Below are 17,619 nucleotides of genomic sequence, written 5' to 3'. Positions count from 1 at the left end.
CAGCTGCTTGATTTTGCGATACAACACAGCAGTTGAAAGGCAACCGCAAAAATATCACAAGCTAATTTTTAGCAACAAAGAAAAACAAAAAAAAAAAAAACAAAACGACGACGACAATAATTAATCGAAAAGCAAACGCTAAATTGGCATTCAAACAATTTTCTGTTTCATTTGGGCATCTTAAATATCCCCCGAGCAGCAAATAAAATATAAATGCATTTGGTGGGGGGGTCACCCAGTTCTGCGAATTTAATTATCAAAAGCTCCAAGGGGCGGTACAATAAAATATTATGAAAATACTAAATACAGTGGAATAATACCCTATTATTACTTAGACGAATTTTTTATAAGAGAGAAAAGCATTTAAAGTTTCAATTTAATAATTCTTGCCAAGTCTGCTAACCTCAAAAAAATTCTTTCCCGTTCCTAAATTAGTTAATAAATTATGGAAGTAATTTCAAAGGTAACCTAGAATACAAAAACAATTCCGTATAATATTTAAAGCATATCATTTTTAAAGAATATTTGGCTTTACATTTTACATTTATAACCTATTAAGTTAATTGCTTCCTAAACTTAGTCGTTGTGTATACCATAACAGGCTTCTGAAATGCACAGTACCACTGAATAAATGCATTTAAATAATATGCTAAATGCATTTGCTGCGCTCACTTTGGCACTTGATATTAGGTTGGTGCACAAGCAAATAAATGAATATACATATACATTGAATGTACATATATGCACAATGAGTGGGCAATTGTAATTGCTGTAAAATAATGTAGGATGGATGCCAGCTGCTTATGGCACCTTCGATTCCACAAGTGATTGCATGATCGTCATTCGGTTCTTTGGAGGCTTATGCAATCAATCCGTTGACACTCTCACGTGATCCCTGTCCCCCAGTAGATGATTCACATCAATCGGCTGATAGTGCAAATGTCACTTGCTTTCCATCGACTACGAGCGATTCATTAAACGCTGTCAGGCGGAACATAATTGATATTCCATTCAATCGTCGTAGGGAGTGAGAACCAAGTAAGTGGGCTGGCTGGACATTTAGAAAGCAAATCCCACAAGGTTAAAGACATTTCCGCCCCAAGACAAGAGCTCCAACTCCATGGCAAATGCGTTGGAAAATTAGCACTGCACAATGCCAGTTGTGGAATCAAGTGGGTGGGAGTATCGTGGGATTTCGCAGCTTCCTGCTAATTGCAAACTTTTGCACTTTCAAGTTGCCGCCAATTACAACTCATTTGCGGAGCTATAAACTTATGGATTTTGCCATGTGTGTAGAAGGGGACTCTAAATTGGAGCACTTTGGCACTTTGGAATGCTTAAAGAAATTAATTTGATTAAGATAATATGCTAAGTTTCTACTTTAAATAGTTTTAAAAATGAATAATAAACACAGAAGACTTAGCAAATTACCGCACTAAAATCGCTCTTTTTTATCGCAAATCAAAGTTGTTTTCAATGAATAAGATAGTTTTTAATAAAGAAGTTAATTTATTTAATTAAGAATGTCTATTTAATGCGTACTTCAAAAAATGTAAATCCCAAGAATACCATTTATACCCAACCCAAAACATTGATATTGTCATAGAGTTGTCACAAAAAATGATTATCATAATCAAATTATTCTATATTACTGCCCATTAAAGTTGTTGTTGAACGATTAAGGCAGTTTTCCATGAGAACAACATGTTTGCAACGCTTGGCAGTTTAATATGATTATTAATCAACCAACGACATCGGTTATGACAACGTATTTTCAGAAAACAATTTAAGGTTACGTACTTAAGACAAATTGCATTGCTGTAAAATGAACTGTAACTATAAAGATAAAAGCATCACGCTTGTCAAAATATTTGAAGACTTCATCAAGATAGCCCATAAATGAAAATGTTTAGACAGGATAATTTATTTAAATAGTATATGCTATGAACATGGAACCAAATCGATCAATATATATAGGACTATATATTGGCTTTGAAAAGCGTACTTTGGACACTCATTTGTCGTCTTCAAGTCCAAGAAGTATGTACCCAGACCAGGATTACCTCAATCTTAAGCCCCTTGAGCACTTAGGCATTTTCAAAACTATTTGGGCCAGCAATAATTGGTAGCAAACGAAATTGAGAATTTCCTCTTTCGCCTCCAGTTCGAACATAATCAAATTGTTGGCTACGCTGGCACTTCATTTTCAATTTTAATTTACATTCGCTCAGCAGAAAATCGAAGAAACCTGGTCGAACATACTGAAACTTATGGCAAAGTATCTGTATCTAAACGATCGGCTGCCGTTGTCAAGCGCGCTTCAATTTCCACTCGCGTCTCGCCGCAACTCGCTTTTCTGTGTCATTTTCCACTGGCGAGCTGGAGAGGTTCTGTCTGTCTGTCTGTCTGTCTGTCTTACATATATGTATGTATGTTTCTCGACTCAAGTCAACTCAACGCAACTCGAGTCGATGGCGCAGTCACGTGTTTTGGGTTTTGGCATTGTTTAAGTTGTTTCTCTGTCTGTAGTTTTCTTGTTTGTTTTTTTCATTTTTTTTTTGTTTTGTGCCATTGTTATGCATTATGTTTTGCACTCGGTTTCAGTTTCGATTTCTGTTTGTGTCAACAAACGACCAACTGAAAGGGGCGTTGCCGAGCCCAGTTAGCCGGTCAAGGTGGCAGAGCATCTAACTTAAATGGATTTATTGGCTAATTGAAGAATGCTTTACGCACTACAAATATTCAGATTACAAGGCAACGAAAATATTTCAGATTTGATGGATACTTAGATACTTCATAGATATTGAGACCAGAGTCTGGAAACTGTGTATACAATCATTCACTGTAAAAACAAGGTTTAAGTTGCATGAACATCATTAAAAAAGAGTATTTACTAGATTTACTTATGAAGAAGTATTTTACTCGATGCTTACGCCTAAAATGTATCTTTTAAGGTTTTGACAGTGAAGCCATAATAAAAATGGATACTAGCATTATTTAACGCCTTATGTCTTTACAAAACTCAACTGCTTCTAATTTTAGAATAGGATAACCTTATAGCAAATAAGTTATAAATTACTTTGAAAATTTAAAATAAAATAAATCCAGAAAATACAATTTTCCAAAATATAATAGAAATATTTGCTCTTCTCACTCAAGCTAATATCAAACCTCGCGAGTCTGGCTTACTCTTTCCCTAATTAGCCATCAACACTTGCATTGGTTCTCCTTGAAATTGGAAAACGTAATTGCCGCAATTAGGGAAGAAAAGTTTCCAAGGAAAGGTAACAAGTGCTAATAGTGGAATATAGGCCAGGTGTCGCATAAGTCATTTCGAAATTCAATTACAGAAGTATAGAAATAAGTTCTACAAGTCCAAGTGCATAACGTTTAGGTAGGTGATAGTAGGTTCTTTGGGTAGCTAATGCGTATCTATGGGTTATGTATGGTGTTTGCTAATATCAATTTCAAAACCAAAATGGGTTACACTTTTATAGAAGTGGTTGCAAATTATAGAAAAACTGAGGATATTCCTTTACTTCCCCCTAAAGAAAGGCAATTAAACGATCTTGTTTATATTCCTAGTCCAAACTTGTTGGTACATCAAATGCATTTCAATGCATTTTGGCCCATTTGGGCTATGCGAACAATTAAGTCTGATTGAAATATAGGTGTACGATCAAAACGACTTGATGACGAGGGTCCAGATGAACAAAAGCCAGTTATACCGCATTCGTGCGTCCGACTATGGCCGAAACTGCGTGGAGTGTAGAGCGTAAAGTGGAAACAATTTATAATACTCAAATACATGCAATTATTGATTTTATAAGTAATGCCGTGTTATCTGATTGTTTTGCCATCCGGCCTGCCGCCTCCTCAACCGCAAATGCTGCTGCTATGGCTGAGTGAAAAATATTCGCACGTTCCGTCCGATTTGAGGAGGGGATTCCGGACTTCAGTGTGGAGACGATTCAGTTGCGTCGCGACTGTGAAAGCCTCTGGTCTTCAGCTCGAAGGAGGCAATCGGATTGAAAGGATTTCCGTGCACGAATCGAGTAGAGATCGAAACATTGCCCAGAGATGCAAGTACCTCGGGTTAAGCTGCTCATGGGGTCGGGAGCCATGTTCGTGTTTGCCATCATCTATGGCTGGGTTATCTTTCCCAAAATTCTCAAGTTTATGATATCGAAGGTGGGATCGATGAGGGAGTTATACCCGGCTTAAATCTTATAATAGCTTCCCACCCAATAGCAAGTAACTTTAAAGCCCGGATCGGATGTTCGGGAACTCTGGTCCAATACTCCATTCCCACTGCATTTCTATATCTACGTTTTCAACGTAACCAATCCGGATGAGGTATCCGAAGGAGCTAAGCCACGGCTACAGGAAGTGGGTCCCTTCGTTTTCGAGTGGGTTTCTATATATTGGATTGTGTAGGATAGCAAGTAACTAACACTGTTTCTCCCTGCTTTGAGTGAGTGGAAGGACAAGTATGATTTGGAGGATGATGTCGTAGAGGACACGGTCAGCTTCACCATGAGGAACACGTTCATTTTCAACCCGAAGGAGTCGCTGCCACTTACGGGCGAGGAGGAGATTATTTTGCCGCATCCCATAATGCTGGTAATTATTAAATGGTTTAGTTCATATTTTTTGAAACTATACAAGTTTCCAAACATTTTCGTTAAATCAATCATATTCTTCCATTTCTTCATATAAAATTCAATCCCATACCCTGCTATACCTTACTAAAAATGGTTAGTAAATTTAAAATCAACACTCACTGCATCAGCGACTTTATGGCAAACGTTGGGAATTAGAGATTCTAGTCAGAGCTATGGAAAACTGCACTTAAGGCGCCAGCTAATGACCACGTGGCCCATTGTTAGCCATGTGAATTATGCAAATCGCATTCCCAGCCCCAAAATAGCAGCCACAAAATTAACCCATTAAGAGTGATAGAAATGGATTTCAGAATGGCGTCTTTTGTGTTCTGTAATTCTAAGCTGAATTTAGTCTGCGATTTATTGGCGGCGATTATATGTTTTTCCCTTTCCAATTTTTACAGCCTGGCGGCATTTCGGTTCAAAGGGAAAAGGCTGCCATGATGGAGCTGGTTTCCAAAGGATTAAGCATTGTCTTTCCGGATGCCAAAGCCTTTTTGAAAGCTAAATTTATGGATTTATTTTTCCGCGGCATCAACGTAGATTGCTCCTCGGAAGAATTCTCCGCAAAGGCGCTCTGCACCGTGTTTTACACGGGAGAAATTAAGCAGGCCAAACAAGTCAATCAAACTCACTTTTTGTTCTCGTTTATGGGTCAGGTGAGTTCTTAATACTGCCAATTAATACTACTTAAGTGACTGAAATTTCAATTAACATCGAAAAACAGGCCAATCACTCGGATTCTGGCAGATTCACTGTCTGTCGCGGAGTGAAAAATAACAAAAAGCTTGGAAAGGTAGTGAAATTCGCCGACGAACCGGAGCAAGACATTTGGCCAGATGGCGAGTGCAACACCTTTGTGGGCACTGATTCTACGGTCTTTGCACCGGGCTTGAAAAAGGAGGATGGCCTGTGGGCATTCACGCCGGATTTGTGTAGATCCCTGGGCGCTTATTATCAGCACAAGTCATCCTACCATGGCATGCCATCGATGAGATACACCCTGGATTTGGGGGATATACGTGCCGATGAGAAGCTTCATTGTTTCTGCGAAGATCCCGAAGATCTGGACACGTGTCCGCCCAAGGGCACTATGAATCTGGCGGCCTGTGTTGGTGGTCCATTGATGGCATCAATGCCTCATTTCTATCTGGGCGATCCAAAGCTGGTTGCCGACGTTGATGGTCTCAATCCGAATGAAAAGGATCATGCGGTCTACATAGACTTTGAACTTGTAAGCAAGCAATTTGAGTAATGAATATACATGCATATTATCTATTTCTACTCCCTTCAGATGTCTGGAACACCTTTTCAGGCTGCCAAGCGTTTGCAGTTTAATCTGGACATGGAGCCAGTGGAGGGCATTGAACCCATGAAGAATCTACCCAAGCTGATATTGCCCATGTTTTGGGTGGAGGAGGGCGTGCAGTTGAACAAGACCTACACGAACTTAGTGAAATACACACTATTTCTGTAAGTTGGAATCTACATTGTTAAGAGAAATTATATAACATATTTTAATTATCTTTTTAGGGGCCTAAAAATCAACTCAGTCCTGCGCTGGTCCCTCATTACTTTCTCCCTGGTGGGCCTGATGTTTTCCGCCTATCTTTTCTACCACAAATCCGACAGTTTGGACATAAACAGCATCCTCAAGGATAACAACAAGGTAGACGACGTGGCCAGCACAAAGGAGCCCTTGCCTTCAGCAAATCCAAAGCAATCTTCTACTGTGCACCCTGTTCAGTTGCCCAATACTCTGATTCCCGGCACGAATCCCGCTACCAATCCAGCTACCCATCACAAAATGGAGCATCGGGAGCGCTACTAATACCCCAAATGGCATTCTCCAGCGATCTCTGCACCATAGTCGTAGTCCACTGCACCTGTGTAGTCCAATATGAGCTAATCAACTGAGACAGATCTAAGCACATTCGTCTGGGAAACTGGTCGCTGGCCAATGGAGTGATCGCTAATCGATGACCACTGATCGCAGATGACAAGATCTGTGCGCTCCACTGACACCGATCATCGTGGATTCAGTAATAAAAAATAAAAAAACGCAGAAGTTCAGAAGTTCGAGTTCAGCGATCACAAGAGTCGGTGAATTGACAAATCGTTTTTAAACAATGGCTGCAATGTTTGCAAACCGAAAACAATTGCGGAGACAGGCGGAAAAGTTGAAGTGAAAATATCTCAACTTGTATAGCGTTGATTAATGATTTGTAAACAGTATGCAAAAATTACACTTTTTTAATTAATTTTAATGAAGACGAATTATAAGTACTTGTTCTGTTGGCCCCTTAAAGTGAAGTGTTTGTAGTTGTAAATGTAAAATCAAACAAAGAGGGGGCAAATAAATGGTATTTATTTGGCTTAATTTATGCAGTTTCATTTATATAATATTTTCTCATTAGTATAAATAAGTAGGAATTTTAATACTATTTCCCATTTAATAGATTATTTTTCTATGCCATTCCACATCTCATTGGCCCTCGAGGATCTCCAACTAATCTATCTTCCAAAATGGTTGTGTCCTTAGGCAGTTCGACGAACTCCAACAGATCCGCCAACTGGCCGCAATTGAGTTCCGCTTCCTCGACAAAGAAATCCTCATCCAGATCCTTGATAAAGATCTCCTTTCCCTTCTCGTGACTTATCTCCAAGTAGTTGAGATCCTTCAGATGGGGCAACATGTCCATGTGATTCGAAGTCAAGTTGTCGTAGGTAAAACTCAATCTTTCCAATCCCTTGGCTGAGGTAATTTTGGGTAAATCCGCGAGATTTACAATGTCCGTTACATCCAAGTCAACGAGCTTACTGGCCTTGGACAGAAAGTCAAGTCTATACAGATTGGTATTGGCCAAGTAAAGATGCTCCAGATCCTGGGGCTGCGAAATCTTCAACTCATGCAGCTTTGGGTTTGCCTCCAATTGGACACCAATCACTCGACCATCCAACTCCACTGACTCGAGATCACAATTGGTGGCCTCCAGCTCATTGATTTTAGCTGATAGATGGAGTCTTCTGAGTTGAGGATTAAACGAGAGCGAGAGATGATCTATTTCACGAAATATATTGAAAGGAATCCGCACTAGTTGATTACTTTGGGCTGAGAATTCTGACAAATGTTTCCGCTGATCCCGGAAAAGTTCACCAGGCAGTTCCACTAGCTGATTACTGTCCACATTGATGGATTTAAGCGATCCCAGTTGTGAGAAGATGTGCTGGGATAAAGTGATTAACCGATTGTTGGATAAGTTGATCTTCTGAAGGTTCTTCAGGGGTCGAAATATGGTGGTGGGCAGATCCTCCAATTGATTGTCCGATAAGTTGAGTTCCTCCAGTTGAGTGGCCAATTCAAAAGTGTTGCTATCCAAAACTCGCAGGGCATTACCTCCAAAATTCAATCTTTTCAAGTTCTTGGCACCATCAAAACATACACTTTCAATTTGCTGAAGCTCACACTCCAATACATGGAATTCCACAAGTTGAGGAAGGTTCAAAAAGATTTTTCTCGGCAAATTGGCCAAATCGGAGCTGTGAAGAACGAGAGTTTCGTACTTTCTCAAATGTTTAGTCACATTTTCTGAGAAGTAGGCAACTGCTGAAGCAGAAGGGTATTTCAAATTCGTGCACGTATTTTCGCGGCAATCCAAACTATCAATTGCAATTTCCTCGAGTTTTTGTGACTCACAAGTCGCAAAAGCAATCACAGCGATTAAAATATAGTTCAGATAGTTTAGCATCCGCATCTTGGCTTTAAAAGACTGAGCAATTTTTGGCTTGGGGGGCATTTTAATACAAAACCAGAACACAACCTTCAGAAACCAGCCAAAAAAAAAAACAAAAAAAAGCGAAAACAGGTCTTTAGGCGCTAGTTTGTTTGTTTGTTTTTCTGTCGACCCCCTCCACAATCTGGTTCGATTTTTTGTCAATAAAATTTTATTGTTCCTCTCAATGAATATATTTGCTTTGTTTTTGCTTCTACGATTCGCTGGGAAATATTATCAGGCTTTTGTCATAATACCCGGCCGATAAGCACGATCTCGCGATCCTCCACTTCATAACACATACTCGTAGTTATGGTTTATAGTTTATGGCCCAGTTGTGCCAACTGATATGGAATGGCTGCTGTTTTGTGGACGATGTATTGCCATTGCAAAAGTAAGCCAATGTATGGCTACATTACGTCTGGCCTGTCGCTCTGATAATCATGGGAATTGTTTACAGCAGTTAATTGAGATTAATATCTTTTGATGGACTAAGGACTGCATATGGTTTCGATTGAAACTTTAACTATCTTAACTATCTTCACTTTCTTAGCTTGATTTCTTATCTTTAAAGCGAATAATGTATTTCCCCGCATTTGCTGCATCTAATTAAGCTATAAATATGTTCATAAAATCAGTCTACACTGATATAAACTAACTTGTTTCGTAGCAAAAAATTGGATATTATTTATAAAGCCATAGTTATTGAAAGCATTTCCGCCTTAGAACAAATTTACAAAAGCACTTGGACATAAACTTGCCAATTTGAATGGCAATTAGCTCATTTTCCAGTTATATCACCATCTAGTTGCGTCATCATTGCAGTCAGATGGGTGGAACAACCTTTGGATATCCTGAGCATTTAGCGTTCGAATGACCAATAAACCCAATGAAATAAATCAAGTGCCATAAACCGACGGCGCCATATAAAAGCACCCACAATAGAGGCGTAAAATGGTGCGCTATATGTTCTGATTTAATATATTTCTATATCGCATTTGTTTACACTGCTAAACTATTGGGCGAATTTGATTTGAATAAAGTACAGACGGCGGGGACAAAGTCTCGACAGAATAAAAGCCTGGTAATTTTCACTCTTTGTTTTTTTTTTTTTATTTCTCGAAACTTGTATGCAAAGTAATTGCGGCAAATTGAATTCAACAAAGGGGGCACAGGCGAAAAAGTGAAAAAAAGACGCTAAACGAAGTCATGCCGTTTCAATTGAGATACAATACACAGCTACAATAGATACAGATACAGCTATGGCAAATGCCATGCAAAGAACAAAAGTCGTCTTGAGTCGAGTAATTTAAAAGCCATTGGCTCATAATAAGCCCAATGCAAACAGGCAGATCAATTGTGAATACATAAAGTGAAAAAAATTAGCCATCGATATTCAAATTGTTTGTTTGCCCAGGCGGCCAAAGCCGAGAAAATCCCAACGCAAACGAATGGAAAATTAATTTTTAACATTTCAACAAGCGTATAAATTTGTTTGCATACAAATTAATAAGGCTCTACCTGTCATAATCTTTTTGTTTTCGCCCGCTAAGCTGCAACTGGCAAATTGAACGACTGAGAAAGCAGGTTGAACGTGTTCTCAAAACCGCTGGCATGTTGGCTAAATAATTGGCTAAATATTTTACACATTTTTCCACTGGACATGTCACCGCTTCGCAGGCGAAAGTTCTGGTTTCGCTATATTTACGAATGTTTTTCGTGTAAAGGTGCCTACATTCTTGCCTGATTGCTTTAAAAATAAGACTAGGAATAAATGCAGACGACAAAGTAGTTAACGGAAGTTCGTTTGCTCTTATCAAACCGAAACTCAAATGCCCTCCACTGAATTGTTCGCCTGATAAATAATGAGTCATTCGGGCAATCATCAGCAAAACTACACAACGCAAGGCAGTGCCAACAAAATGCTAAATGGCTGTTGTGTAAATTATATAGAAGGTATTTTAAGCAACGTTTCCACGCGCCTATATTTTCGATGGTAAAAGCCAAAGATGGATGGGCCCCAATGAAAATACTCTTACATAAAAATGGGCGAATGTCTGGCCTCATGTCCACTATCAGCAGCCAAAAGAGATTTCCACCTTTTGTTCAGCAAATCGCTAAGTAAACACTTCATGATAAGAGAACACACTGGAAATGAGTGGGAATTGCTCCACAGATATTGTACAAAGTTTTGTTTTTTTTTTCAAAGTCTGTGAGTTTTGAATGGAGCCAACAGAGCGAGAACTTCCATAGAGCAGCAAAAAATCATGAATAATAAACGGAAAAGCAGCACAGACAAGTGTCAAAATAATGATAGGTACAAAAAAAAACAAACCGATTTTCATCTCTCTCGTACAGCAAAAGATGTTAATTTCTTTTAAAAGGAGTTCCCAGACAAATAATTGTAATTAAATCTATTAATTAGTCAGCAGTGATTTCCAAAGCATCTCAATTCTTCGAAATAGAAATAGTATTTCAATCCGATTTCAAAAAAAAGAAAAAAACCCTGCCTTACATTTTCGAAATGCGCTGTACCCGCCACAGATGAACCATATTTATTTTCGCAAAATCAGAACACCATGAATAGAATGGGATGGCAATTATATAGAACTGATGATCGTTATTTGAGCATTATAGAGGAGCTTATCTGGCCAGGCGTTTGGCGGTCAACGTTTGGAATCAGTTTCAGGTCGAACGTGAATCGTGGAGCACGCCAAATGTACGTCCGGAATTGTCTGCCGTTCCTCTGCAGCTATTTGCTGATCTCATTGGCGGCCACAGCTACTACGGATGAGGACGCGGATGCTGATGTGGATAGTGGCTCATCCCGAATAGTGCTGGTCTCCAGCTTGGAAGGTCATTGCCAGACGGAGGGCAAGGTGACCAGCTGCAGGGGCTTTGAGTTTGCGGGAGAGGACGAGAAGGCCACCTTTGATCTGCCAACGGAGGTGCGGATTGCCGAGGATGGCACCACCTACGAAGTGGGCGATGAGGAGCACTCGCGAACCCTGATCTTCGAGAACTGCACCTTCACCAATTTTCCCCTGCGCTTATTTTACACACTAGAGGTCAGTGAGCTGGACATGCGCGGCTGTGGCATCCGCTTCATTTACTGGGAGAACTTCTCCATTGGTGCGGATAAGCTGGTGATTCTTCTGCTCAGCGATAATCACATCGAAGTGCTGCCCACGAAAACCTTCAGGGGAGCAGGAAACTTGGAGTTTATCTTCCTGAATCGCAACAAACTAGGCAAACTGCAGGCGGGTGCGTTTGATAATCTCCTGAAATTACAGTACCTGGATCTCACAGAGAATCGCCTGGAGGCTTTAGCCGCGGACGTATTTGCCGGACTGAAGAGTCTGCGGCACGTGGGACTGGCCGGTAATCAACTGACCACCATTGAGAGCGATTTATTTGCCCACAATCCGGACCTTTTGTCGGTCGCAATGCAGAACAATCGACTGCGAGAGGTGGGCGAGTATGCCTTTCGATCCCGCGGACGACACCATCAGATGCAGTATGTGGATCTATCGAATAACCCCGAGCTGGTCGTTCTACTGCTGAACATTAACGCCACCAATTTGACCGCTCGCAATTGCTCGCTGGACCGTGTCAATTTGTACGGATCGGTGACGAATGTCGATCTGAGCGACAATCGCGTGCGCGAGCTGTACTTTCCCGCCTCCGAGGCACTGGAGCATTTGGTGCTGCGCAACAACTCGCTGGTTCAGCTGGCGTCGTTGAGCCGCGTGCCCAGACTCCGGCACCTGGATGTGGCGGACAATCCGAACCTGGGTCAGTTGCCCGACGGTTGGCGGACGCCACATCTGGAGATGCTGGTGCTGCGGAATACGGGCCAGATGGAACTGCCGCTGGAGGCGTTGCAGGGTATGCAAAATTTGCAGAAACTTGACATATCCGGCAATAATTTGACGGAAATCGATCCATCCGCGTTCCCCACGCTCACGCAACTAACGCACTTCTATATTCATGGAAATAACTGGAACTGCTTCAGCCTGAGAAACATAATGGATGTGCTCATTCGTGCCAATGGCATTGCCTATACCGTGGATAACTACGATCCCGATTTTCCGGGGGAATACTTTCACGGAATAGCCTGCATGTATCGCTTGCCCGAAAAAGAGGGTGTGGACTCCTCCTCCTCTTCGGAAATCTCCGCCAGCGTAGAGTCCTCGCCCATAACAAGTAGTTCTGATCCCAGCGAGGTGGACAAACTGCGCGATGAACTGAAAGCAGTGGTGCAGCACTTTGATTCCAAGTTCGATTTGATATTCAGTAAACTGGCCCAATTGAATGAACAAATTCAGGCCTTTGAAGTGCTCAACAAAACTGTTTGGAGTCAAGTGACCTTGTCCGTTTGAAGTTGTTAAATATGGCCCATTTTTTATGTGATCACTACATTTTCAAAGCTTTACAATTATATGTATACATTATAATTAATATTTGAAGTATTTCCTAAAGCTTCTTAATTTTAAACATAAAATCTTTCGATCCAATAAATAAATCATTTTTTAAATTGTTGGAAGAATTCCACTAAAGAATTCGCGTGTATGTTTTTTTTACCAGTTCTTGATAATATACAAAGTTGGAACCATAATCTAACAAAACAGGAAGGCTTTTCGTCTTTGTTTAAGATTTAGTTTCCTAGAATATCATTTTTTTCTACGCCTATTCAATTCCTAATCTCGAAAACAATTTCTGCTCCATTTCCCTGCTGATTTTGCATACTCAACCCCAAAAAACCAATACAATTTGCAACATGAGCACATCTAGTAAATATTTATTGCTCGCTGTGTCGTATACGTAGAATAATATTTAAACAATAATATTGATTTTCGAGCAAAGCAAAGTTGGGTTCTTTTTCTGAAAGATATTGAAAGAGGTTCGTTCAACTCGGGCTGGCGAACCAAAATGGAAAAACGAGAAGAAAACTGGAGGGCGAAGACAAGATGGTGGGGCTCGGGGAACTTGAGTTGAATTGAACAAAGTCAAGTCAATTACAAAACCAATATTTTCGGAAACTAAACAACAATATTGAATTCGATCGAATGGACCAGAAACCGAGTTATTTTATTGCCATCTGCTAATGCGAACAGTTTTAATTATTTATGCTTTATCCCTTCTATTCGCTTACTCGCACATTTATGGCTAACTAATTGCTAAGATAAACAAACAGTTTCGATTTCAGTGCAGCCACTTCGTAAGGACGGAAAGTAGAAACAAATCCAATTTCACGGATCTCGACGATCACTGGTCGATCTGCTGATCCGGAGTATCGTGTGCATGTGATTAGGAATAAATCCATACATACATATGTATATCCATTCGAACACGAGTTTCAAATACGTTTTGTTTACATTGGCAGTGCAATTTTTGTTTTAAGGTAATTGGCGGCACACAAATCGTGGCAGCTGTAAGTGCGAACATTCAATTTTACCATATAGTGCGACTGACTATCTGCGACTTCTAGTAGTTGTATCCGCAGATCAAAGTTCGACATTTCCTGATTGCCAACTTCAGTAGCTATCTTTTTTTAATTTCTGGGCATTCGCTTGAAGTGTGCTTACTTAATTAGTCAATGTCTAAAATGTAGTAGGCATCGTGATAGGGTACTTTTACATTTAAAGAAATCCACTCACGATTTTATAACCATAACTTCAAATGAGTTTCGACAAAAAAAAGTCGTATGAAGAATTCAGGTAAGACCCTTTGAATTGTTTTATGTTATTATATTTTACATTGCCTGATTTAATACTGTTATTCCTGTTATTGATACTGTTATACACTATCTATTACATAATTGATCGCTTTTATTAAATGTTTTCTAAATATAAAAAAATTTAATAAAATTGTTTACACATTCTGAAAATCTAATTATGAAAAAATTTTGGGCGATTTTGGGTATTTTCCCAGCGTCGCCGCGAACTGGGGGAATTTCCCACCCACTCAACTTAGTCACCGACACAAAAGGCAGATGAAAAGTTTCGGGGAAAATCAAACGTCAAGCGCTCATATCAACACAAAAAGAAAATAAAGGCAGTGAAGTAAATCAGGTTTTCGATAATTATAAAAAGAAAATAAATTGTCACCCACCTTTTGTGTGTTTTTATCAGTAATTGGATGTTTCTGATTCGCGCTGGCAGATTGCAGAATCACAATTGTCGAATTTCGGTTAAAAAATTAATTTCACGGACACAGGAACGCATACACACATCCGCACATTCACGTACACACTAACACACATTCACGTTCACCTGAACGGGTGGAAAACAAAACTTTTGTAAACAATTTCGCGATTAGGCATTTAGCTGCGCTAAGAAATTATTGTAAATAAGAAGAGACGTAACGAATTAGCTGGTTGTGTTGGCGCATTATATGTTATATATATGTTATGAGTGTATATTCAGAGATTAGAGCGAAATTATAATGACGACTTTTCGCTGGATGTCCAAACACTTTCGAGGTGTTGACTTTTCAGATTAGATTACAGCACTCATTTCACTCGGCTAATTATCAGCCATTTGGTTCAACACCAAATAAATCACAAAACACGAAAACACCAGCAACAACAACCGAATCGATCTTAATAAAAGCAAAGAATGCGAGCCATAAAAATCAAGAATCAAAATGAAAATTTATTCGGGCGCGCGCTTCCACTTTGGACTCGACTTTCCAATTGGAACACGCAGTGATCGGACAATGGAAGGGGTGAGAAGAAGAAGAGGAGCAGCAGGACGTTGTTGTGTTTGCCACTTTTTATTAAGAATCTAAACCATTACTGCGCGAAACACAGCTAGAAACTGACACAAGGAACAAAAACAGAAGAATAGCAAATCTGGGCAAATAAAAGTATTTGTCCGTGGAAAATTTCCAAAACGTTTCTGTCGCTCTTTCCAGCGACGCCATGTGTTTGTTTGTATGCGTAACAGCTGATCGCCGATTATTGATTTTTTATAGGGATGTACATATGCACACATGTGTGTGTATGCATGGGCAGGAAAAGTGATTAGAGGCTATTGTTTTGTGTAACAAGAAAGAAGTTTCACAATTCACTTGCGCACTCAAAAGAACAAAGATCGATTGTCCGTTGTTGCCGTTGTTGTCACTGCAATTTCTGCAATCCATTCGCGCACAATTAAAAGCTGTTCACGCAGCTTATCACAGAAGAATTTTATGGCTAAGCCACCCACTGGCGCGGACATGCTATCCTGACACCATGCCGGAATTTTCTCTCAATTAAATTATTTATTATAAATTAGTAAGAATTTAAGAACATTTAATTTGCTTTGTTTTTCACTGCACTCCCGTTTTTTAACGCGAATTAAAAGTTTTTCCCAACCTCGTAATCCGCTGCGTTTTCACCAAGCAAAGTTCGCAACCTAACTCACGATTGTGGTCATCGTTATCGTTTGCGAAATCCAGCAGAAAAGGTCTTACTCTTCGCCTATCGTTATCGCTAGAGATCTTTTTACAATCCAGTTGGAATTAGCGTGACCACAACTGTAACGTTGTTTTAGTATTTTTCTATAACTCGTTGTTTGCAATTTTACTGAAATATGTGCATTTAAATAGTAAATTCTTAAGTGCCCACTCGCGTAAGTAAATACGCACATATATCTACTTATTTATTCAATAAACAAGAATCATTGAGAATTCTTTAGTTGCGTAGAAGTTATTTTAAATAAAATGCGCTTTGCTACTTTCCGGCGGCGGTCACACTTAAAAAACAACGCGTTGCCAGATCGGACCGTGTTCGCAATAGCAATCAGTTTTTGTCATGCACCGCCGCTTTAGGCGCCAAAATGATATAAGTTTGAATTGCAAAAATTGCTCCGCTCTGTAAATCACGCCGAACATACAAAATAGAAAACATTTTAGCTATAAAAAAAACTTTAGCTTTTATAAAAAAAGCTATAAAAGCTATAAAAAAAACTTTAGCTAGCTTTAGCTAAAAAAAATTAAACTTATGTACATAAGCATATTCCTATTTCCATCATAGTGCTGGAAATTAGATTTTATGCCCCATAAATAATCATAACCAGTTGCCTTGGCATGCCTTTCACACTTTCGGAGCCCACCCAAACTCTTTGAAACTTCAGCTAAGCCAACAAAAATCAATAAAAATGGCGCATTGCACAGAGGCCACCGAGGAGCACACAATGACGCCACCAGAAACAGCAAAATACTTGAAATCGGAGTCGATGAATTTGCCACCATTCACGAACTTCATTTAGACCATTCCAAATAGGTCCAAGGACGCAATAAATACATTTGAAGTACTCTCGAAAATAAGTTTCCTCGATGCTCAGGGTTTTTTGCTAGCTCGATCAATCAATCCCAGCCGAGGAACTGGGAACACTCACCTGCTCGATGTCGAAGTCCCATTCGGGCGATGGAGAACGCGCTGTTCGGCCGCCCGGCGGAGGCGTTCCCAATGCGGGGGAACCGGCTTGGGGCTCTTCGGGAATCACGGCGAAGCGACCCCGCTGGAGGATTGGCGAAATGGCGCCATAATTAGCTGCAAAGGCGAAAGAAGGGGTCAGTATTCAGCACCATGCATTTATTATCGAGAATTTGACCAAAAGATATCAATTACTATTAGCATAACTGTAATGATTAATGTCGTATACTTTATATAAACTCAAATTGTAAAGGCGAAAAAGTACCAAATCAACTTACACGTGGGCATGAGACGAAAGCGGCCGAGCGTCGTTTCGGGCGGGCCCTGTGGCGTGGAGGAGGTGACACGGAAGCGTCCTCGGCGGGCGGCGGCCACGTCCTCGTAGTTGCTGCCCCCCGACGCTCCGCCGGCACTGCTCTGCATCCTGTGGCTGATGCTTCCTTGTCGGCCTCGCCGAAAACTGCAATGGAGTGTGAGAAAAATCAAATCAATATTGCGCACAGGTGGCAAAGTTCTTGTTTCCTTTGACTAAAACAACTGAAACTCAATTAAGCCAATGGCATTAGAGTATATTGATCTTTGATGGAACTATATAAAACATTTTCCGTAAATTCTCTAATATAAAAAACTTAGCAAAACTTAGATATAAAGACGCTTTTATGAACACTAAAATTAACCAATCAAAACAATTAAAACAAATGGTCATTGATTTATATATCTTGCATTATACATACCTAATTTTATATAGACTTTACTTGAA

At 40.0% G+C, this 17,619-nt stretch overlaps 4 protein-coding genes across 9 annotated transcripts in view; 2 read left to right on the top strand and 2 right to left on the bottom strand.

The window, feature by feature from the left end:
• Nucleotides 1-17,619, bottom strand: part of SNF4Agamma (SNF4/AMP-activated protein kinase gamma subunit) — a 73,531-nt gene that overhangs the window by 42,061 nt on the left and 13,851 nt on the right. For 2 of the 5 annotated variants that reach the window (NM_169946.2, NM_080509.3), the window contains exons 2-3: nucleotides 17,138-17,319; nucleotides 16,822-16,976 (exon numbers count right to left, since the gene is read on the bottom strand). In NM_169946.2, coding sequence (NP_732594.1) covers nucleotides 16,822-16,976; nucleotides 17,138-17,282 — 300 coding nt within the window. In that variant the 5' untranslated portion in view covers nucleotides 17,283-17,319. Of the gene's footprint in view, nucleotides 1-14,551; nucleotides 14,772-15,797; nucleotides 15,848-16,821; nucleotides 16,977-17,137; nucleotides 17,320-17,619 lie in introns of those variants that run through there. The other 3 variants (NM_001170200.2, NM_169947.3, NM_001170201.2) reach the window with 3 other exon arrangements.
• Nucleotides 4,004-7,042, top strand: Snmp1 (Sensory neuron membrane protein 1). 2 transcript variants are annotated; one of them, NM_001275874.1, is made up of 7 exons: nucleotides 4,004-4,191; nucleotides 4,252-4,409; nucleotides 4,476-4,623; nucleotides 5,069-5,323; nucleotides 5,392-5,898; nucleotides 5,959-6,137; nucleotides 6,198-7,042. In NM_001275874.1, the coding sequence occupies exons 1-7, from the start codon at nucleotides 4,081-4,083 to the stop codon at nucleotides 6,493-6,495; spliced, it is 1,656 nt and encodes a 551-aa protein (NP_001262803.1). In that variant the 5' UTR covers nucleotides 4,004-4,080; the 3' UTR covers nucleotides 6,496-7,042. The 2 variants fall into 2 exon arrangements, with proteins under 2 accessions (NP_001262803.1, NP_650953.1); NM_142696.3 differs by having other exon boundaries at nucleotides 6,198-6,711.
• CG5810 (uncharacterized protein) lies at nucleotides 7,048-8,431 on the bottom strand. The gene has a single exon (NM_142695.2). It carries the CDS (start codon nucleotides 8,417-8,419, stop codon nucleotides 7,133-7,135), a length of 1,287 nt encoding a protein of 428 aa, NP_650952.2. The 5' UTR covers nucleotides 8,420-8,431; the 3' UTR covers nucleotides 7,048-7,132.
• Nucleotides 11,117-12,971, top strand: cDIP (Common Dpr-interacting protein). The gene has a single exon (NM_142694.3). It carries the CDS (start codon nucleotides 11,155-11,157, stop codon nucleotides 12,817-12,819), a length of 1,665 nt encoding a protein of 554 aa, NP_650951.1. The 5' UTR covers nucleotides 11,117-11,154; the 3' UTR covers nucleotides 12,820-12,971.

The sequence above is a fragment of the Drosophila melanogaster genome, chromosome 3R (assembly GCF_000001215.4).
Source record: "Drosophila melanogaster chromosome 3R".
Taxonomy (NCBI): Eukaryota; Metazoa; Arthropoda; class Insecta; order Diptera; family Drosophilidae; genus Drosophila; species Drosophila melanogaster.
The sequence above is the reverse complement of the archived record's forward strand: the minus strand, read 5'-3'. Positions and strand labels throughout refer to the sequence as shown.

Bases quoted from the DNA above. Each gene is read 5' to 3' on its own strand.
- cDIP (NM_142694.3), top strand. From the start codon at position 11,155: ATGTACGTCCGGAATTGTCTGCCGTTCCTCTGCAGCTATTTGCTGATC.
- CG5810 (NM_142695.2), bottom strand. From the start codon at position 8,419: ATGCGGATGCTAAACTATCTGAACTATATTTTAATCGCTGTGATTGCT.
- Snmp1 (NM_001275874.1), top strand. From the start codon at position 4,081: ATGCAAGTACCTCGGGTTAAGCTGCTCATGGGGTCGGGAGCCATGTTC. The intron at 4,192-4,251 runs GTGGGATCGATG...CCCACCCAATAG, and splicing joins TCAAGTTTATGATATCGAAG to CAAGTAACTTTAAAGCCCGG. The intron at 4,410-4,475 runs GTGGGTTTCTAT...CCCTGCTTTGAG, and splicing joins GTGGGTCCCTTCGTTTTCGA to TGAGTGGAAGGACAAGTATG.